This window comes from Chinchilla lanigera, unplaced genomic scaffold, assembly GCF_000276665.1.
Source record: "Chinchilla lanigera isolate Chin_1 unplaced genomic scaffold, ChiLan1.0 scaffold00006, whole genome shotgun sequence".
Taxonomy (NCBI): Eukaryota; Metazoa; Chordata; class Mammalia; order Rodentia; family Chinchillidae; genus Chinchilla; species Chinchilla lanigera.
In genome coordinates this window covers 42,374,498-42,397,149 of record NW_004955407.1, presented here as the reverse complement: position 1 = coordinate 42,397,149, position 22,652 = coordinate 42,374,498, and the positions used below count along the sequence as shown (strand labels likewise).

At 47.9% G+C, this 22,652-nt stretch overlaps 2 protein-coding genes across 2 annotated transcripts in view; both read right to left on the bottom strand.

Annotated features, from left to right (window-relative positions):
- Positions 1 to 2,001, bottom strand: part of Pcbp3 (poly(rC) binding protein 3) — a 52,164-nt gene extending 50,163 nt beyond the window's left edge. Inside the window, exon 1 of the mRNA XM_013505683.1 lies at positions 1,929 to 2,001. The gene's annotated coding sequence lies outside the window, so the exon portion shown is untranslated. The remainder of the gene's footprint in view (positions 1 to 1,928) is intronic.
- A 66-nt stretch (positions 2,002 to 2,067) lies between these two features.
- The window catches only part of LOC106146951, a 187,587-nt gene continuing 167,002 nt past the window's right edge, over positions 2,068 to 22,652 (bottom strand). The window contains exons 5-7 of the mRNA XM_013506114.1: positions 19,169 to 19,299; positions 8,181 to 8,251; positions 2,068 to 2,200 (exon numbers count right to left, since the gene is read on the bottom strand). Of these exons, the coding sequence (XP_013361568.1) occupies positions 2,068 to 2,200; positions 8,181 to 8,251; positions 19,169 to 19,299 (335 nt within the window). The remainder of the gene's footprint in view (positions 2,201 to 8,180; positions 8,252 to 19,168; positions 19,300 to 22,652) is intronic.

The following is a 22,652-nucleotide window of genomic DNA, read 5'->3' as shown; positions in this document are numbered from 1 at the left end:
GCGGGAGTACTTGCAACTCATTTAACTGGCAAGGGCTCATATCTTGGGAATCTTCCCACACTGCTCTTGGAAAGGGGCAGCACCTTGAGCAGGCAGATCCCTTAGGCATCCATGTGGCTAATAAAGAGAATTACCCTCTGCATTCTTGTATTTCAGATTCAATCAGCATGAACAAAAAATATTTGGATAGAAGAATTACAACTGTACTAAATGTGTACAGTTTTTTCCTTGTCCTTATTCCCTAGACAATACAGTATGACAACGACTTCCACAGAATCTGCATTTTACTTCCACAAAAATCCACATTAAGTGTCATAAGTCATCCAGAGATGATTTAAAGTGTACAGGAGGATGTGTGTAGAGTCTATGTGAATGCTATATCATTTTAAATGAGGGACATGAGCATCCTCAGATTTGGGTATCCATTTGGGGTTTGGAACAGATAACATGGCAGATATGGAGGGATGACTGGGTATCAAGACAGTTAATCTCATTAGTGAAGAGGGAAAAGCAAATTAAAGTCACAGAGAATACCATCACATGCTTAGAACAATGACTAATGCACAAACACAGAATTTTAGCAGGAAGCATTGGGGAGAGCAGGGCACCTGGCTTGCATTTTGGTTGGCATGTTTGTTAGGGAAGCCATCTGAGGTGGACCACATGTGTCTATTAAAACCCAGCAATTGCAGATTTTAGTGAGATGGCAATCCTACCCAGTGTTCTATCTCAGAAGTTTATGAGGAAAAATCAGTAATGCATATGAAGACTGATAATGTACAATACTTTAGTAGACTGTATACTTGGGGTGGATGGAGAATTGTATCAGGAATCTGCCCCACCAACCTGGGACCCCCACCATAGAACCGATGTTGAACCATACCTAACACTGATGAAGTGCACACCATGTATGGCATGGTTCTTATAGCAGCTGGTGGGGAAGGAAACTACAAAGCAGTTGGGGAGTGCTATAGGTACCTGGTGGGGAGAACACCAGGATGGTTGCCCACTGTATGGTCTTAATTCAACATTCAGCATTAGGAAGCATCTCATTTAGGTGAGGGTGAGTTAGCAAACACAAAAGCAAAGCTGTGTGCTAGATTTTCAGCCTGTCCTTGTCACCATTTCTACTGGGGTGGTGGTACAGGGCATAGCACTCCATATGCCAGCTTTTATTAAGATAAAGGGACACCGATGGTAACTTAGGCCTGGAGCGATCTAGGACTCAAGAAAGCCTTTCTGATAACAACGAAGGAGGGGAAGGAGCTGCTCTGTGGACAGGAAAGTGGAGACACAGCAGAATGTGTGCTTTTAAAGAAAAAATAAAACCCAACCAGTTGAGAAGACAAGGGTGATGAGCAGGGTGCACACTGGGCATGGAGCCTGCCACTGAGGAGGAATGGCCCCTGCTGATGCCCTCATGGCTCATCTAAGTTAGCGTGCAAGAAGCAGGGCTGCATAGCCTGAGGGGGAAAAGGCTCACTGGTGAGGGTGGCATCTAGGCACAGAGGTCCCAGCCCTTCTGGGGAGATCTGAGGGCTCTGTTCCCAGCAGCTGTCCCCGCAAGAGGAGCTGTTCCTTTGGGAATCCGTAGCAGAGAAATGTGGGACAGGAGGGCCATTTTCTCTGCTGGATCCAGGGCACCAGGAAGGAAGCCCAGCCTGGGAGGTGCTGCTGCCCACACAACTGGGGACTGCTGTCCTGCAGGAGTGAGGCACAACCGACCTGCTCAGGGTCTGGCAGGGAGGATCTTCCCATGCAGGGGCTGGTGTGCAGGTCTATGAGGCACAGGACACCTGGCCTTCCCTGCAGCCCTCACTGGTGAGAGGACCTCACCATCCGAAAGGCAGGGTAGAGGGTAGAAGCTGTACATGGGCTCTCCATTGTCCCCTGGTGGTGGCTGGCAGTGGCAGCAGGTGCAGACATACCTTGTGGCTGGCCTAGTGCTCCCTGTCGCCATGCTGTGCACAGGGTCCCAGCACTACAGACCAGAACTTTCAGCCAGGAGTGGCCACTCCCAGACTGCACACACACCACGTGCTGAGGTTGCACAGATCTCCATGGAGGTCATGGTGGGGTAAGGGAAACCCACTTCCCAGACCCTCTGAGAGGGTGTGGGCAGGGCTCGCAGATCTGGGATGCTTGGATTATGTGACAGGATTCATTCATCAACATGGGCAAAGCATAGACCATGCTTAACCTTCAGAGAAAAATAAACTAGAATTAGATTGACAGGTCATTTCTCTCAGTATCTTAATATCTTAACAATAGTATGCTTGTAATCCCAGCACTCTGGAAGGCTGAGGCAGGTGGTTCCAAGTCCAAGCTCACTCTGGGCAATTTAGTGAGACCCTGTCTCAAAATAAGAAAAAATAAAACTGGGTTGGGGATGTAGCTCAGTTTGAAGGCTGGATTTAGCTACCAGCACTGGGGGAAAAAAGGTCAAAAAAAGTGAAGCAAGATAGATAAGAAACTAAAAAGAAAAACGAAGTTTAGAGTGTGATTATAAATCACAAAGAGTCAGATTAAAGAACTAAGCCTACCTGGTGGCTTTGGAAGCATCTTTGCTGAAGCTGCGTGGTACAAGTCCATGCAGATCAGCCCATCTGAGCAGTGGAGCAGTGATAAGAGCTGGGGCCACATGTGGAGGGTTGCCAAGGCCCATTACCCTACCTGTGCAAGACCCCACACCCAGGCCTCTCGGTCACTCAGTGCCAGCACATGCATGTGCCTGTAGGAGCTGAGTCCTGTGTCTCTGCCCATGTACATGTCCACAGTATGATAGAGGAGGTGCAGTAGGGAGTGGTGTGGGGGCTGAGGGTGGCATCCCCCTCATGCAGCGCACTGTGCCAAAGGCTTTGCATAGGCCAAGCGACCCCAAGGTGGTGTCCAGGTGGAGTAGCTTCAGCTGAGGAGGCTGGGGGAGGGCAGGAGCCTATGGCCTTCCTGTGTGGCAGCTGCAGACACCCTCTGCCCCCTAGGATTAGATTTAATCCCCAGAACAGCAACATCCCAGTGAGGTGCTGCGACTTCAATCTGCTGATGGTCTTAAATCCCCAAAACCGCATAGCTCCTGGCCTCATTTAATTTAGTTTTAACGGGTTTGGTTCATTTCTATTTCAGTGTATGTGATGAAGAAAGACACGGGTATGTGTGTGAAGAACAAGCTCAGCATCTTTGCATACCAAACTGCAAATGCAGATTTATGAACACATTTATAATTCTGCCAGACAAAATCATTTATAAAGCCCTGGATTGGTTGTTCAAATTTCAAGGTGGGTCCTACTGAATTCTGCTGGGAATAAACAGTTTTGTGAGCTTTGTCAAATCAGGATGCTGCAGGGCAGGATCTGAAGGGGACCCTGAGGCTCACTGCCATCAGTACTGCTGAGGCAGGAAGTTGTGCCCCCTCCCTGGCTCAGCTGTGATTCTCACCCTTGGTTTCTTCCAGGTACCCTGGACTAGGGTCGTGACTAGGGGCTGGGATAGCAGAAATGTCCAGCAGAGGCAGCGGGGGCAGACCCATGTGCAGCTGGGTATGATCTAGTTCTGCTGTTTTCTCCTGATGCACTCTGGACTCAGCATCAACCTCAGAAGCCAAACACACCTTTTTGGGTTACCCAGGCCAGACACTTTACTAGGTCTGATGCTCACAGCAGTAAGAACCTCTCTAAGAGCAAAAGAAAGAACAAAGCAAGAAAGCAACATGGAATCCAGCAGCATTGCTCTGGCTGGGATTCAAGCTCCCAGAGTCTGGCTGGGGAGATAGGACTTAGGGCTCTGAAATGTGGACAGAGGATGGGCTGAGCCATCCTGGGCCCATAGTCCACATGCCAGAGGGGTAGCTGGTCCCCTTCCAAGCCCTGCCTGTGTGAGCCCCACACTGTGTATATGTCCTGATGTGACAGTGCAGGCTTTAGCTAAGGTGGCAGATGGCATGATCTGAAACACACAGACTGTCACACAGCCACTCACACCACATGCCCTCTAACACATGACCCAGAACATTCCACACCCAGAGCAAGGTGCCTCAGCCAAGTGCCAAGGAGCAGCTCCAGCCCTTGCCCAGCATGGTGGGCCCAGTGTGGTCCCCAGCCACTGTCTGCAATGTTGTCTCTACCTCTTTTGCTCCCCCAAATCTGCACACTGTGCTAGCCTCTGACACAAACAGATGTCTCTGAGACACTCACCCAGTCTACTTGACACCCTGCCTCTCATTGTGGAATGGGGCTCCATGGTGCGAAGGTAATCACAGCCACTGGCCCTTTGTCCTACTGATGGGGCTGTCTGCACCCTGTGTGGGGCTAAGGAATGCAGCCCCTGTGTCTTGAAGAGTATGTACCCGGGAGATCACAGTGGGACTTGCTGCTTCCCTGAAGTCTCACTGTGTCTTGAGGTGGGCATTGCAGGTGTCCCTTTTCTTTTTCTTACAAACCACAAGGTTGCAAACACCCAGATCTCTGTGCATACATGGGGGCTTGGTAAGAAGGATTTTTTATGGAAAACTGTGTGATCAAGGGTATTCACATCTAAAATGCTGGCAGATGTGGCAAAAGGTTTTCCATACAGCTGCCTGCTCCACACCTCCCTAAGCCCAAGTGGCACAGGCTTCATATGCTGCTCCTGCCCCATGGATGTCTGCAGTCCATTCACATCCTGTGTTTCCTAGAACTGCCCATGTATGTGGCCACTGGTTCCATGTTGGTTCTATGGCTTGTCACCATGTGGTAGCTACTTTGTGGAAGGTATAACCCCTGGGGTGAAAGCTGGAGCCTGCTCTCGTGCCTTCTGGGTTTGAGGTGTGCCCTCCTCAAAAGAGACTACTCTAAAAAAGAGACACAGTACTTCTATACCTTTAGCTTGTGACTCTACCTCAAGTACATCTGTAGTTCAGAACTCAGCATTTCTGATATCTATCTGACCCAACATTGTGATTGAATGCTTTACTCACTCTTAGTGACTTAAATGCTATTTTGATCAAAGCAAAGCAAAGCAAAGCAAAGCAAAGCAAAGCAAAGCAAAGCAAAGCAAAGCAAAGCAGCGCAGCGCAGCGCAGCTCCATCTCTCTTGTATCCCCATTCCTGCCTGTTTTATTCACTCTCCCTGATAGTATGTTTTATATAGGTTTCTTTTCTTCCACTCTCACAGTCTCTTGATTGTTTTTAATGATTGTAGCCCCCCACAGCTTAGTGTGGGGGTGCACATGCAGGGGATGAGCAGAGCAGAGGGGGAGGGATGGGGTGAGGGTTACAGGTAGGGGAGGGGCATGGCAGGTACCTTTAGATTTGCTCTGAGGTCCCACTCATCTGTATCACTGTGACCTCAGGGAACAGATCTGTACCTGGGGCTGGCCCTTGCAGTCCCAGTTGGACCTCTCCAGGGCTTGTCCCAGGCCCTCTCCTTCCTGAGACCACTCGTTGTCCTCTCCCTCTGCTGATCCCTCCCCACAGAGCAGTCCTGAAAGACCCCTCTGATAGCTCCATATCAGCGGAAGTCACAGCCTGTGCTACACCTTTCCTCCTGGGAGCTGGTCTTGGCCCTGGGCTTACTTCCTTCTGGATCCCTCTTCCCTGATCTCCCTCAAGAATCTGATCTAGCAGAGGCCCAGGGAGGCAGCCGGTGTCCTCTGCTATAGGAAGACCCTGGCCACAGGCAACATATGACCACATGGCTCAGGCCAGTCTGATTGTATGTGACCTGGTTGTGGGGTACACAGTTCTGTCCTGACCCTGTCACTCAGCCACAACTCCAGCTGCTCCAGGGCCCCATGTGAGCATTCAAGCTTTCACTCTTCTACAGCCATGTTGGTGGTCCTCAGACTCACAGCCTGTCCAAGACCACACTGCAGCCCAGCCCCACACTCCAGAGTCCTCAGGAAGTGGTGGAGTCCAGTGACTACTTATGGGCAACCAGAGACTTATGTACCTTCATCAAGACCATGTGGCTCAGACGCAGAGAACAGAAACCTGCAGCTCTCAAGCCAACCTGGAGTGCCCACTGGGCATGGCTGAGCCCAATCATTCTGCCTATCACCAAGTCCCAGAGCCAGACCTGCTGGTCCTCAGGCTCCAGCTGTGGGGTGCCCTGACCCCAAATCTCCCCAGGCCATCACAAGTGGCAACAGGATGCTTCATTGAGGCTCCTGGCTTCTCTAATCAGGACCCAGCAGTTCCTGGAACAAGACACCCTCCACACAGGAAGCATGGGTACAAAATTAGCGTGGCCTTGCTCAAGACACCACTGGGCCCAACTCCACCTGGGCCCTCCTATTTCCAGATGAAAAAGGTTGAGCATAGTGAGGGTGATGTACACAAGAAAGGCTATGTTGCGGTGGGGTGAGGGGACATCCTGATCGTGAGAAGCTTGAGGAATGAGGCAGAGCACCAAGGGGGCACCTAGCTGTGCAAGGACCTACTCTTCTGCCCAGCACCAAGAAACATGGCCCCACTGCCTCTGCAAGTGGTGTGTATGGCACATCTTTCATTATCAAGAAAGGGAAAAGGAGGACCCAGCCTTGCCTCCCAGGGCACGCTTTATTTCTAAAGGCAGCAGCACGAATTTTCCCTCTAAGGGCAATTAAGATCAACACGCATGGTCATCATGGCAGTGTGCCTCTGTCTCACTACTGTGTGCCTTGTCTGTGAGCTTAGGTTAAGTCCAGTTATTGGGACACACGCTAAGAGGGATAGGTGACAGAAATAACAGGCAAAAGAGGCATTATAACCAAAAATATGGAGAACACAGAAATTTTCTACCCTGTTTTAATGGACTATGAGAACAGTTCCCTCCTCCAAAGATGGGAGAGTGGTGAGGACACGGTCCCTTAGGATACTGCACACTGGTCATCTGTGCTACTGCCCATGCAGGACATCTCCACAGCCATGCTCTTGGAAGAGGAAAGCCTCTCCTGTTACCACTGGACAACTGCTACCCTGCACCACTAAAATACAGAGTTGTTTATCATCAGAAATGTTAGAAACGGGGCATGGTGGTGCACGCCTGTAATCCCAGCACTCGAGAGGCTGAGGCAGGAGGATCACTGTGCGTTCAAAACCAACCTGGGTTACAAAGTGAGCTCAAAACCAGCTGAACTGCATAGCGAGACCCTGTCTCAAAACAAACAAACAAACAAACAAATTTTAAAAAAGAAATGTTTGCATTCATTTCTGTGCTCCTGGTCATTCACCCATGTCCTGGACAATCAGTTAAAACAAGCTTAAAATATTTTATCTCTGAAAGGCAAAAAACTGTCCCCTGATGGAACATACTCAGACAAAATCCCACTATGTCCCTGGCAAACAATTTCGGGAACATCTTTGAGCAACACAAACAGGAGCATGGAATCTGTCCGAGTGTAGCTCCAACAGACGCCACAGACAGGTTCCATTGTACTCACCACTGCTGAAGAGTCTAGTACAACACTGAAATTAATTTGTAAGACGGGCAAAAAAAGTAGTTTTGCTATTTATAAGCTGCAAAACTCACTTAAGTTTTACAAACATTTGAAAACATTTACCCATTCCACATGTTTTATCAGACAGGAATCACACTCAATGGTTCTCCAGGATAAACGACTCAGCCACATCCCGACACTAACACCTCATTTCCAGTGCGAGTCCTTTGCGTGCTAGTGATCTGTGTCCACCCTGTGCTGACACCTGGGCTTCACAGTGCTCTTCCTGCTCGCTCCTGAGGTCACCATCTCCAGAAAGGCAGTACCAGGCGCTTGTTGAACTAGACCACTCTGGGCCCCGTTTCTGAGGGTGACCCACATCCATATGTGGGATTACACCCCTGACCTTGTCTTGCATCTGACAAACATCCCTAAAGTTGTCTGTTTTTCTGTAAATAATATCACTTTAACAGTAAAGAGACTAAGATGATACCAGTCCTTTAGAAGAACCACATTATTAAAGCAGAGGACCCAACAAAAGCACCATACTCATAAGCATAGGAACTGCTCGCACTCACACCGATCCTGCTCCCCATCACCAAGAGCCGTACGTGCTGCTCCCGCAGTCCGTCTCAGCCTCCCTGAAGCCCACACACATGAGAATCCTACCTGTCCTGCCATGCTGCCTGAGGCTCCAAGCTTGGGCTTGATCTGTCTTCCTCGTAGTCTGCCTCAGCCACCTGTCCTGCTCTACGGACCCCTCACCAGGACCCCAGAGCCCCCTTACCTCAGAACAAAGCAGCCTGTGAGGCTGGGAGGATCGGCTGGATGTGGGTACCAGACAGATGGCCACGCTCCCTGTTTAGAGAAGATGAAACACTAAAGGAGAAAAATTAGAGGGGTGTTTTGTTCTCCACGGAAGGAGGCCACCCATCCCATTGGCCTGGGGTGGGAAACCGCGTGACATGGCCCAGGCACATGTGACCTACTTTTCGCCCAGCTCCCCTTATGCCCTTGGAGGGGCACCCAGTGCTTATGGGCTGTCATTTCAATGGCTCCTTCCCCCACAGGGCAGCTGAGCAAGCCGGTGTGCCTGCAAGACATGCGCCACACTGTTAAGCCTGGGTTGGGGGGGTTGGCCGGCATTAATCCACATGCAGCTCTTCATCTCAGCTGTCACTGCTGTTGTGGACTGTCGGCCCTGGACGGCTATGGCAGGAGACTGGTCCCTTCCCTTTACTGCAGGGCAGGCCTGGGCTTGGTTGGGGAGGTGCTCACAGGTCCACATGGAGCTGAAGACGAGGCACCCAGAACGACATAGCCCAGAACTTCTCTTCTTCCCCATTTCTAATTCGATCTAATCTTCCCGAGAAGCAAGCTTATGCATAAGCTCTGAATCCGATGGGTGCACTGCATCCTCAAGAGCAGTCCCAATGCAGGCTGTGGTCTGAGCCAGGCTCCAAGCCTCAAGCAATGGTAGCTGTGAGGAGGGACAGCACATATGCTGGTCCACCTGCAAACAGGGCAGGACAGTGGCCCTTTCGCTCTACCTTGTGCTCACACAGTACCTTTCTCTCAGCATCCTACACGAAGATGATCCATACACGCAAATGCATGAAGGCTGAGTGCAGAGAGGAGCTGTGGCTGTGCAGGAAGGTGGCTGTACTGGGCCGAAGGAGCTGGTCACAGTGGTCCCTGGCAGCCGCTCTCACTTTCCAACCCCCACCAAAGTGCAGAAAGGGAAAGTGAAGCCCTGCAGGTCCTGCTGCCCACAATTGGCTTGACAGTACTTTACAGGAAAAAATTAAAACAACATAAAAACGTGTTCAATACAGGAAAAAACAACCCATAATTAGCTGTCTCCCAGAAAGCCCATTACTGTGATGCTAGGAAGTTGGACTGTGCAAACTCTTGTCTACTTGCTATTATTAACTCTTTTCAGCAAAAGCAGGACCCACCCATGTTTGTCCTCTCCGTTTCCAATGATAAGCCAAATATTTTCCTACATTAATATATTTGGTCCTATTAGTGATCAAATGGTATTTCATTCTGTACATAATATTTTATATATTCTACTTTAAGCATTTTTATGAATAAGAATGTAATTAGTCTGCAATAATTGAAAGTGTCAGGTATTTTTGTACTGTTATATTGACCAATGTTTTGATGATCGCTAAGGTTTGGGAGTATGTTTTCCCCCAAAAGTTGCATGTTGGAACTTAGCCCCCATTTACAGTAGGGCCTGAGGAGGTGCTGTGGCCAGGCGGACCTCACCCTCTCAGACAGGTGAGTGTCATGGAGGGGCATTCATTGGAGCCAGCGTGGGCCTCTCTGCCCTCCCACCTCTTCCTCTCCATGAGGATCAGCGTTTGTCCCTCCAGAGGACATGGAATTCAAGGCCCCATCTGGAAGCAGTGACAAGCACTCTTTAGACTCAGAGCCTGCTGGCAGCTTTCCTTGGATTTACAGTCCACCAAACTATGAGCAATACCTGTATGCTGCTTACAATTCACATCATCTCGAATACTTGGCTGTAGCAGCAGGAATGAACTAGGATGGTACCTTGAGTGGACCTCTTCCTGCCCTCTCTGTCTCCCTGGAATCTATATTTATAACAATGTAATTTCTGGGTCAAAAGATACACAAATTTGATGTTTCTGCTGCACAGTGACATTCCAGTCCAGCCTGGTAAGCGTCATCCTCAGAGCCAGGCTGCATGTCTAGGTCCACATTGAGTGGAGAGGAAGGAGTGGGCTTCAGGATTACCTCATGATATCTCGTTCTGCTGCTGTGTCCACTGTGCAGCTGCTCTGGCTGAGGTCTGACAGTCCAACTGTGATGGAGACAGCAGTGGCCCAGCTTCAACAGGGCTCAGGGTCACCAAGCTCAGGGGCCAGCCCCGGGCCAGTGAGGGCTATGTGCTTCTTGCTGGTGCCTGGGAGGACTGGACATTGGTCTGTGGTCCAGTGTGGGCAGCCCTGTGGTGATGGTGACAAAGCAGTCTGGTAAAGGAAGTCAGCAGGGACAGTAAGAACAGGCACAGAGGATCTGGCCACTGGTGGGTGAAGAAACAAGTGGGAGCCACAAGCAGATCCATGCTGCAGGCAGAGTTGCTGCCACCTTCTACATGTCGTGGGAGGCAGAGGGGAGCTGGTGACAGAGGGTGTAGAAGGGACTCAGCAGGGGCCATGTCCCTGAGGCAGGAGATCAGGAGGCTCAGGATACTCTATGAAGAGGAGGAGTGGCCCAGAGGGAGGAGAGAAGCTGGGATCTGGAACCTGGGAATTGAGAAGCTTGTGTCACACACAGGAGGAGCTCCTGGTGCTGGCCCAGCCCTGAACAGTGACAGCATCCAGGGTGCAGGCCAAGTGGCCTGTCATTTAGAGGGGTTGGAGGATACCAACTGCACCTCTGTAAGTTATCTTGGAGGACAGAGATGGAGGCTGAGGAAGGAACACAAGGCAGCATTGCACATCACAGGGGCCATTGCTGTGGTTCCAGCCTGACCCTGGCCTGACCCTGCTGTGCCTCTTCATATCCTTGGCTATCTTCTTCCCATTCTGTCTCTCAGACAAGCATCCTGGGGTTCAGGCTCGAAGAAGGCTGCAGTAGTTGTGTGCAATTCCTGGACTCCTGGGGAAGGCATCTTGTTCTTGTTTCCACACATTGATGTGTGCTGTGTGTAGCAGGCAGCTGGCCAATCCTGTCAGCAACTGTGTGGCTACTGGATGCTCTTCACGTTGGTCCCCATGGTGTGGTGACATGTCCCCCCATTGGCTTTAGCTCTGGGGCTATTTGTTTTGTTTTCCCTCAATTCTTGTCAACAAGTGCTCCCAGCTCACTGTGCTTCCTTCCGAGGCCTGCAGCAGTCACTTCGCCTGCAGCCTGGTCCCTCTCATTTTGAGCCATTTCAGTAGGTCAAGGACAAAGGCCACATGACTAGCAACTACAAAATGCATGTTTAACACATGTAAAAACAGTAACTGGACATGGAAATGGTAAGCAGTTTGAGCTGCATAATTTTAACTGGTGTTGGCCAACTCAGTCCTTGTCGTATGTAGCTTTCAATGTAATAAAATTAAAAATCTAATAATGTTTCAGTGAAAATCAGAAATAAATTTTAAATTTCAAATTTAGGAAGTGTTTTGTTAGTTTTTTTCTCTCAGAAACCAACAGAACACAAAGGACATCCTACAGACTGATGAAGGGACGGATGTAGAGATAGTGAGAAAAGTTCCAGTCAGGCTGGGGTACCAGACCTGAGGAAGCACCGGGTCTGATTCTGGCCTTCAAAGCTGAATAATGGAGCCACAAAGCAAACCCAGAGGCTGGCTTGCTTCCCGCCCTGCCCTTCCAGGGCTGCTCCAAGTGTGTCTATAGTGGATTGATAACTGGTGCTCAACTTATAACCCCCAGCTGAACTGACTAAGGGTGGTGCTGGGTGTGGGAGGCCCGCCTGGGTACTGTTGTCAGCAGAATAAGAGGCAGACCTGGAGAAGAAGAAGAAGAAAGGCTTTGGGGAACTAAAGAGGCTGTTGGGAGCAGAGAAAGGCTGTTGGAACTGGTGGAAGCTGTAAGGAGCTGTTGGTTTTTGGAGGAGCTCGTCATGCTGGCTTTCCTGATGAACTTAGCTGTTTTCATCCTTGGAGGAGCTTGGGACCTTGTTGACACTGAGAATGACTTTGGTTGACTTTGGGGGAGCTCTGGTCCTCACTCTGAGCATCACTACTTGGCTCCGGAGGGGAAGATGGTACACTGCCAGTTTCCGGAGGGGAAGATGGTGCACTGCCAGTTTCCTGGAGAAGCTTGCTGTGTTGACTTCCCTGATGGGAACTCAGCCATCATGATCACTGGAGGAACTTGGGACCTCACTGTTGCTGAGGATGGCTGTGGTACTTTTCAGGAGAGCTCTGGTTCTTCTGAGCGTCGCTTCCTGGCTCCTGTGCAGATCTCTCAAGCCTGCTAGCACAGGTCCTTCATCCCGCTGGCACAGACTTCCTAGATTCCACCACTAACCTTTGGGCCTTTGCAGCACAGATCTGTGAAACAGACCTGCATGAGATATTGTTATGGGCTCTGAGCCTCCAGTTAGATTTGTGGGAGGCATTGTTATGAGCTCTAGGTCCTCAGCTGGACTCATGCAGGACATTTCTGTGGGATCCAGGCCCTCAGCTGGATTTCCTGGTCTTAGCATGTGGACAGATTTCCTGCACTTCTTGTATATTGTTCTTTGGGTAGCGATTATAAATAATCATATAAAATATGTGTCCTGTATTATATTGTGTTCCTTTGTCAAAATATCCCCCAAATCATAATAGTGTCTCAGAATGGAGCAGGGGCAGCTCCCAGGACAGGTGGCGGCAGTGGCCCCCTCTTCCCCGCTGCGGCTTCTGTGTTCTTGGAGTCCATCTGTGACTTCTTCAGCTATGGGGTTCAGACTACAGGGCTGGGTGCTCAGAATACCCAACAGAGGCAACCAGGCACAGGTGACAGGCACGTGGCTCCTGAGCCCAGTTAGTGCCTGGGCCTCGAAGAGGGTCCAGGTCGGCTAGGTGAGGGGGTGGCTCCAACACTCCTTTAAATCCTGTGGACAGTAGCTATGCCTTAGTTTTAGGAGACAGTCAGTTGGGCTGGGCTCAGGCTCTGAGTTCTCACCAGCTGCGTATGGGTTCCCTATCAGCTCTGCCTCAAGCTTTTGCAGCCCTGTTCAGTCCTCCCTGTGTAAGCCACTTTGTGCCATGCCTAGCCTAGGACCTGAACATCACGCACCCTACAGAGAAGTCCTGGCGCATTTACTCTTCAGGGTCTTTCTTGGTCAGATTCATGCAGGTGAAACTTGGGGAGAGCCCAGGAGCCCTCTGAACTCATGCGAGCTCTCCTTTGTGGATGTATGCTGGCCCTGCACAGGGGCTCCTGGCCTCCTCCTTCACTGTGGCAGTCAGATAGATGCTCTGGCCCTCACTTCCCACATGTGCCTACCTCTGGAATCAAGGGACAAGAAGGCAGAGAGAGGGAAAAGCAGCAGAGGCTCATCCCATCCCTTGGCACTGCACCAGTGCAGAGGAGAGAGAAGGTCTCCCTCCCTCTGTCTTAGATCACATGGCTCTACCATTGCCACTATGGGGCAGCTTGGGGCTGGGTGTGGAGAACAGAGAAGGAGCAAAACCCTAGACTTGACCCCACTCTCTGAGCATCGAAACCCCTTTCTGGCTCCTTATGCCCTGCTTACACCCTCTCAGGAGTTTCCTGTTGGGCTTGGGAGTAGTGAGTCAGGGACAGGCTCTCCACATTGCCATCTGCTTCTCCAGAGCCCAGTTTCCCAGAAGGCAGATAGCAGGGCGCAGAGAGCCCCTCCACCCACCCAGAGCCCAGCTCCAGTGCTTTCTGTTATTCCCCTCACTGAAGGAATGTGGGACTAACAATGAGCAATCCAAACAGAAATTAAGTAAACAATTCTTTTTTTGTCTTTTTGAGACAGGGTCTTGCTATGCAGTTCAGGCTGGCCTTGAGCTCACTTTTGTAGCCCAGGCTGGTTTCAAACTGGCAACAATCCTCCTGCCTCAGCCTCCTGAGTGCTGGGATTATGGGCATGCGCCACTATGCCTGGCCATACAAACAATTCTTACAATAGCATTTACATGAACAAAATACTTAGGAATAAACTTAACCAAAGAGGTGAACAATGTAACTGCTGAAAACTACTGAATGTTGGTGAAAATGAAGGACACAAACACAAAGACATCCTTGCTCATGAGTTGGGAGACTTAATATTAAGACATCTGTATAATCTACAGATTTAATGCAACCCATATCAATATCCCAATAATATTCTTTGCATTTCTGAAATTCATATGGAGTTTCAAGGGACTTCCAACAGCAAAACAATTCTGAAAAGAACAAAGCCAGAGGATCATACTTGTTGACTTCAAAACATTTTACAAAGTGAAGGTCACAGAAAGAGCATGGTATTAGCAAAAGACAGATAACAGATGAATGGAATAAAATAAAAAGCTCAGAAACCTACCCTCACATGTATTATCAAATGAAGTTTGACAAGAGTGCCAAGTACCTTCTGTGGGGAAAGTCACAGCTTACCTACTACCACATATAAAAATAAACTCAAATTGATCAAAGACCTAAACGTAAGAGCTGAGAAAACAAAACTCTTAGAAGAAAACACAGGACCCATGACATTGGAATTGGAAGTAGGTTCTTGGATATGACACCAAAAACACAAGCAACAAAGTAACAGTAGCTAAACTAGGCTGCATCAAAGCTTAGTATTTTGGGCCATCAACAGAACTAGCAGAGAGAAAGGCAACATATGGAATGAGGGGAATATCGGCAAATCACATGGACAAGGGGAAAATCCAGGTTAGATGAAAAACTCCTTCAACACAACAAGACCCAAATGACACAATTAAAAATGGGCAAAGGGCTTGAATAGATATTTTTCCAAAATACACATACAAATGGTCAACAAGCACATGAACGAGTGACCAACATCACTCCTGTGGTTTGAATGTGGTCTTTGCCCCCAGGCTCATGCGCTGGACCTCAGTGTGTGGCAGTGTTAAGAGGTGGTGGGTCTTTAAGAGCGAGGAGCCCAGTGGGAGGTCTTTAGGTCACTGGGGGTGTGCCCTCAGGGAGAGTGTGGGAGGGTCTCTCTCTCTCTCTGGCTTGTCTCACCAGGTGACCCCTTCCTGTCACACACAGTTCTGCCACTGTGATGCCATCCTCCATAAGGCCCTGCCAGGGCTAAACACATGTCAGTGCCATGCCCTTGAGGATATGAGTGCTGGCTTTTCCGTGCCCAGATGGTGTGAAATCACTAATCTTTCCTGGAGGTTGAACTCTCCACACTGTGTTAAGATCCCCTCCTGTTCTCTGTGGACAGGCAGCAAGGGATGGTCAGCTGCTCTATGGCATGCTTCCACCACGTGTCACCATCTCTCTTCCAGGAAGGGATACTGAGATCTATTCCATGCTTATATCCACAGAGCCTGACCAGGCATGCGGGGTGTCTCTCTCTCTTTCTGTGTGTGTGCATGTGTGTGTGTGTGCCCCTGGAATTACATCACTGCAGAGACACAGGGCAGGTGCTATGCTGAGTCACATGCAGTGCTGATCTTGTGGTCTCAGCCCCTTGAAGTGCGCTCCAGGGTGCTGCCATGTCAGCCTACTCTCGCAACCCTTGGCACTCCATGGTGCTGTGGTCTCCCCAGCACAGAGTGGTGTAACACTGTCCACTTCCCATTTCTCTGGTGAGCGGTGAGTCTGAACATTTCTACATCAGCCTTTAGCATTTCCTCTTCTCTGAACTGTCTTTCAAATCCTTCGTCTGTTTTTCTGTTAAAATTACAGTGTGTATTAGTTTCCTATTGCTGATGCTACAAATAACAACAAACTTGGGAACCTAAACAAACACAGGTCATTTTACAGTTCTGGAGGTCACATATCTGAAATACCTTGCTGGGCTGGGTCCTCCTAAAGTCCCTGAGAGACCCTTTCCCAGCACTTAGAGGCTGCTGCAATCCTCTTAGCCCCTCCCTCCACCTTCAAAGCAGCTCAACAACTTTAGATTCCTGACTCCACCTTCTTCCCCTCTTCCATGTTTACAGGTCTCATGCAGCTCAGAAAGCCCATAGGGCCAGCCCCTTTCACTGAGCTCAAGCAGCTTAGCAGTTATAAAATCATCTGCAACGCTGGCCCCACCACACAAGGGCATGTGGTCACAGCTCCAGGGATTAGAGTGCATGCGTGTGTGTGTGTGTGTGTGTGTGTGTGTGTGTGTGTGTGTGTCTGTGAGGCTTTACTCTGCTCACAGAAGGGGGCTTTTTTAGGGTATTAGCATTCTCCAGAATTCTCTAATAAAACATATTGATGTTTTATTGGCTTCAGGCTCCCCATATGTCCTCTCCTCTCACTTTTAATTAACTTCTTCCATGGAAGCTATCTAATGTGGTATAACTTAGCAAATCTTTATCCTACTTTTTTTTGTTTTTTTAAAGTTTTATTTACCAATTTCTTCTTTTTTCCCCTCAAGTAATAAAGGTATGGCCTTAATTTTTTTATAATAGTTTTTACCTTTCACATTTAGGTTTTGTCCCATTTGATGTCAAGAACACAGTTTTGTAACCGTGACAGTGGAATATTCAAGCCCCTGGGGAGTGGGGCCTTTCAGCTTCCCACTCCTCCGATGCTGACAAACCTCTTCTAGAATATTTATTACCCAGAGACTTTTGTGTGACCTCTAAGTGCTTACTGAGTTCTTCAAAATCCACCTGAAATTTTGACTCAAAATCACCCTGGACTTATGGACAAACACATTTCCTTTGTTAGCTCATATGCTCTCTCCTCCATCATTCATGCTGTCCTGGGTCCTTTATTAAAGCATCAGGTTTTGGCCTCACGGTTCCGCATATTTTCAATTAGATTAACTTCTGGATGTTTTCCAGGTTCCAAAGCCATTGTGAACAGAATGGTATGTATGTATGTATGTGTTTATTTATTTGAGACAGGGTCTTACTGTGTAGTTCAGGCTAGTCTTGAACTTGTGGTGATGTTCCTGCTTTGGCCTCCTGAGTGCTGGGATTACAGACTGCACTTGGTATTTTTAAATTACATTTTGTTTGGTTATTGCTGGTATAGAAAAAGGTTAATCATTTTATGCTTATTGATCTTACATCCTGAAAACCTGCTAAACTTTTCTATTTTTTCTAGTAGGGTTTGTTCTTTTTGGCTTTTCTACAGAAAATCATCACACTCTCTGCAAAGAATGTCAGTGTTATTTTTCCCCTTCAAATCCTTTTCTCTTATTCCTGTGCATGGGAAAGACCTCTGGTGCTATTAATAGTGTCAGACTTCATCACATGTCCTGAGTTAATCATGTTATTTTTCTCTCTTCATCAATTAATAAATTGTACATTTACATTTACATATGCGCTTGTTGAATCAACCTTGATATCACATGGTAAACTATTAGATCACAATATTCTATTTAGATTTGTTTTAAATGTGTATTAGTGAGTTTGGCACATTAGCATTTTACATTGAATTCTTAGGTACAGTCCTAATAAAATGTGTCTGTTCTCTGTTTTAAAAAGTCACATCATATTGCAGTCAAGATTATGTTTATATCCTCTAAAGTGCTGGGACGCTTTCCTTGAATTTTCTGGGATGCTCTGTGTAAGTTAGAAGACATAGAGTTCCTTGAAGTTAGGTCCAATTTACCCATGATTCAGCATGTGAAGATTTTTTTGAATGGGAAGTCTTTGTCATTTAAATATCTTTAATATCTGTTGGCCTACTAAATTCTCTAGTTCTTCTTGAGTCTATTTTGGCACTTTTACTTTCCTAGGCAATTATCAAAGTCCTGTCAGCTTTCAAACTTGCTTGCATATGTAACGAATACTCTGGTTTTTCTTCTCAGTTGTATCTATAGTTATTTCCTGTTTCTGTCTTTAATTATCACTGTACCATCCTCTTTTTCATTCTTCTTATCAGAGGCCTACCTTCTCTTTAAAACAACAAACCAGCCAGCAGCTTTAGTCCTGTTGAGTTCCTCTATGATTCTGTGTTTTCTGTTCACTGATCTTTGCTGTTTCCTTTATTATTCTGACCCTGGGTCCTCAGTTTCTTCTCTTGCTCTTTTTCTCAACCTCTTGGGTTGGTTTACCCTGGCACTTTTAGTTTTCTACCATTCTGAGCACATGTACTTAAAATCAAGATGTCCTCAGCACTGTTTTAGTTGCATCACATTAATTTGGGTGTGCTGTTTCAGCATCATTCAGCTCCAAGGTTCCTTATCCTCTCCTATGACTGCGCTTATAATGTGGAGTTTTTATAATCTGTTATTTACATGAGCCTTCCTTTGCTACTCATTCCAGCACAGCTCCCTCATAGATGGGAAACACCTGCTGTTACCTGAATTACTGAGGCCAAACTCACTGTAGTTTTGTACATGCCCTCTGAATGCTTAAAAAGTAACATGTAAGTCCCAGCACTGAGAGGCTGAGGCAAGAGAACTGAAAATTCAAGCCCAGCCTGGTTAACTTAGAGACTTAGCAAGCCCCTGTCTCAAAGCATAAGAAAGGACTGGGGATGTAGCTCAGTGTGGAGGTTCTGGGTTCCACCCCCAGTACCAGGCACACATATGCACAAATACACATACCATCTGTGTGTGCTAAGTGCTCTGCTCACTTGTTAAATGCTCAAGATGTCAGGGCTCTCCTTCTGGGCTTAGTTCTGCAGGTTGCCTGAGCCAAGCCTGTGCTCCTCAGCCAACCTCTTCATAGTTCTAACGGTGCAGGTTTGGGGCACTGATGGAGCTATAGGTACTGCTATTTCAAGTGGTGCCAGGTACCACAAAAGCACCCACTCGTGATGCCACCCAGCCAGGCTCCCAGAACCCACTCTTTCCAGATACCCCTTGGGGACCGTTAGCAGCTGGCACAGCTTTCTCTCATCATTCCTAAACCTGGCTTCCTGCTGCTGCCCTAGTGCCCAAGTGGACTCCAGGGGATAGCTGTGTACCTGAGAATGGCCCAAGCATGTGCCCCCCAGTACCAGGCACACCTATGCACAAATACACACAGCCAGCCTACAGCCAACAGGATGAGGAAGCTCCTCTGCCCCAGGATCATGTGCTCCAGAACTTAGACTTCTGGACTGAAGCAGGTGGGACAAAGGACTGGACCACTTCCCAGGGCTAGTTCAGCTCTGCTGTGATGTCCCTGGTGAAGAAGCCAGCAACTAGAAGAGGCAGCCACTCACCTTCCCCCATAGGCAGGCTGGACAGTTCAGAACAGGTCCATAGAAGAAAACACTGGATACACCTGGGCTCAGAGCATCGTCACAGGAGCTGGAGGTCTGCAGAGGGGGCAGCCTGCGTAGAACCCACCTATCTGAAACAGAAACACAGGGCACATGAGGTCCTGTGCACAGCACTGCCCTTGGGACTGGGACTTGACATCACTTCTGGCATTAGCAGATCAGTAAACATCTCTGGAGCATTCAGGGCTAAGCTTGAGTGAGCAGGAGCCAATGCCAGCAGAGCTGACCCTGACAGTGCTGCCAACAAGGCCTAAAGAGGTCACAGCAGTCTGGGCAGGTGCCCACTTCACAGTGTGTAGCCCAAGAGAAACCTCCTGAGGGGCCTATATAATGTTTACTTATAACAGTTAGTATATTTATCTGTATACACTGATTTTAAACTGACATTTACGAAACTGTACATTCATTTAAGTGCATTGCTAGTTTTCTACTTTTACATCAGGAAGAGCATCTCACTCAACCTCTGACTCCAGCTTGCAATTTTGCCCACTGGAGCCGCCTTCTGTACCATCCAGTATTTTTCCAGAATGCCTCATTTTCACCCTACCCCATGTTTTTGACATTTTGCCTTTTGAATTCAGGTCTAGTACCTGGGCTGGAGACCTGACTCCTAGTGACAAGTGCTCAGTACGTAAGGCTGACCCCTGCTGTGCTCATAATATTCTATTCTGCTAGTGTATGTTTACGACCTCCACCAGTCATTGCTATGGGCATCCTAGAAGGCCCACTGAAAACAACTCCAACACTTGAACTCCTGAGACTGTGGCCCCCACAGGAATCAGAATCTGTGATAGGTGCTTCTGTCCTCCTCTGAACCAGCCAGGTAGCCACACAGTACTGCTCTCGGGCATTTTCAGCCAATGTCTTTTTCACACAACTACATGCAGTTCAAAGTGAGGTGGACCAGAAAGTGCCAGTGCAAGGTGAACTGGTCAGTTTTCCCACTACTAGAACTAAATATCCAACACTGACAACTTAAAGGGGGAAATGGTTTATTGAGCTCAGCGTTTCAGAGGATCGAGTCCATGCTCAGCTGACTCTAAAGCAGAGACATTATGGCAGAAGAGCAAAGCTGTTCACTTCATGGTGGCTGGAAAGCGGAGCACCAGAAAGAGATGTATCCTCCACAGGCTCACGCAGTGACCCACCTCCAACTGGCCCCACTTCAGCTGTGACCTATCAGCATGCTCAGGTATGACCATCAGTGGATGAATCCACTGAAGTGTTTATCACCCCATGATCCAGGATCTCTCCAGGAGTCTCTTTATTCAGTCTAATTGACAGTTTAGAAGGATAAGGTTGACTGAAGACCATTCTCTTTTCCACAGCCCACATCTAGGGAGGCTGCTGCACAGGTGTAGCACAGGGCTTGGACGCCACTGGCCACAGGTGGGAGACATGGCTGTGGAGTTGGGCCCTGAAGTTGAAGCATGGGATACACTGAAGTCACTGGAATGTACACTTTCAGAATGAACCTCATGGTGTATGAACTACATCTCAATTTTAAAAGCTAAGGTAGCCACTTTGAAGATATCAATATGTAATACAACCACCATTGTTAATTCCCTACCACTTTGTTTGTAACTCTGTATTGTCTGTATTGTGCTTGTGACATGTTGTAAAATGTTGTATGCCTGTTAATGTTTCCCTCCTTTTATCTTTAAAATAAAAAAATAAATAAAAATAAAAGCTAAGGTAATACTCAAAGATTAAAAACCAAAAAGACCTAGGTATGCTGGTACATGCCTATAATCTCAGATACTTGGGAGATGTAAGCAAGGGGATTAAAGAGTTTGAGGCCAGCTTGGGCAACTCAGTAAGACCATATCTCAACATAAAAAAACAAAACAGGCTAGGGAGTGTGGCTCAGTGGTAAAGCACTTGAGTACCATGTGTAAGGCCCTGGGTTCAATCCCCAATACTGCAAAAAAAAAAGAAAAAAAAAAGTAAGAATCAATGGAAAAGATCTCCCATTAAAGGTGGCAGAGCTACACATGTTCATCTCCACCCTTATAGAAACCACACTTAATGATACTAAGAAATGGAAAGGCACATACCAGCACGCAGCAGCCATCAGGACAAAGGTGCACCCCTATAGGCACCAAGCATCTGGGGAAGCGAGAACACTGGAGTTGTGGAAGTAGTACTGGAATCAGAAAGAGGGAAGAGAGCGATAAGCAGTGCAGGATAGCACGGGAAGGGGAAACCTGAGCCAACGACAGGAGAGCCCAATAGGACAGGCCACTGGGCTGCTTGCGTGGCTCCAAAGGCAGTAGTATTGGTGAAAGTAAGAATTAAAATTTTTATAAGCGAGCCTTCATCCCCAGCTAGCCTCAGGCACTTCTTGTCACCAGCTGATCACTCGTTCATCCCTACAGGAGCTCATTCAGGCTGCTTGCTCAAAGACATCAAGAGTCCTGAAGATGGTGAAACGCTCAAATTAAACAAGTGTTAAGTGGAGAAAACAGATTGAACAGCAGGACTTTTTGACACCTAGTCACAGAATTGTAGCAGGTAGGGTGATTTTCAAAATCAGGAGAACTGAGAATTCTGTCCCTTGAAGAAGACCCCACAGTCAAGCAGCCAGAGCTCTACGTGATCAGCTGACAGGGAAACTAGCAGCACAGGGTCCCAGCAGCTGCAGGACAAAATACCATCAACCTCAGGCAGTGGGGACTCAAAGGCCAAGAATGAGAGTAAACTGTCCCTGGGGCCAAAGCATTGATTTCTGGGAAATCAAGGGAAGGGTGCAGTGGAGTCTGAGGCCAGAGATGATACTCCTGTGACAAAGGTGCTTCAGAGGAGGAAGAGAAACTGAAGAAGAAGGCAATGTGGAAGCTGTAGGGCAGAAAAGAAGGGAATGCAGGAAGAGTAGATGCATTTCTCACAGCAATACACTAAGGCATCAGAAGGCACACTAATTTAACTTATCTCCAAAAGTACTATTTTTAAGAAATTACATTTTTCTGATCAGCAGAAAAGGATGCTCCTAGATAAAGAAACCTGGTGAGCCCCATAGCCCTCAACACTCCCTACCCAGCCAGAGACACCTGTTACTGCTAGTTCAGAAGTCCTGTGTGCTTTGAAACAGCAAAAGCAAAGAAAGTCTCTTGGGTTAGATAATAGTCTCCAAGTGAAGCCCATTACAGTTCTATGAGAGGAAGCAGTAAAAGCAAATCTTCTCAGCTCATGACATCACCTTCAGCCACAAAGCAGAGACAGCCCTCAAAAAGTAACTGAAACTGTTGATGACATGTGCAGAAGTGAAAGCCACCAAAAGGGAAGAACTAAATGTTTCAGGAACACAAATGGATGATTAAGATTAAACAAAAGGAAGCTTGAAATAAGAATGAACGAGAAAAAAAATCAAAAAGAAGGAAAAAATCACCCTGGACATAAAGACTGATATAAGGGGTGAAAGGAG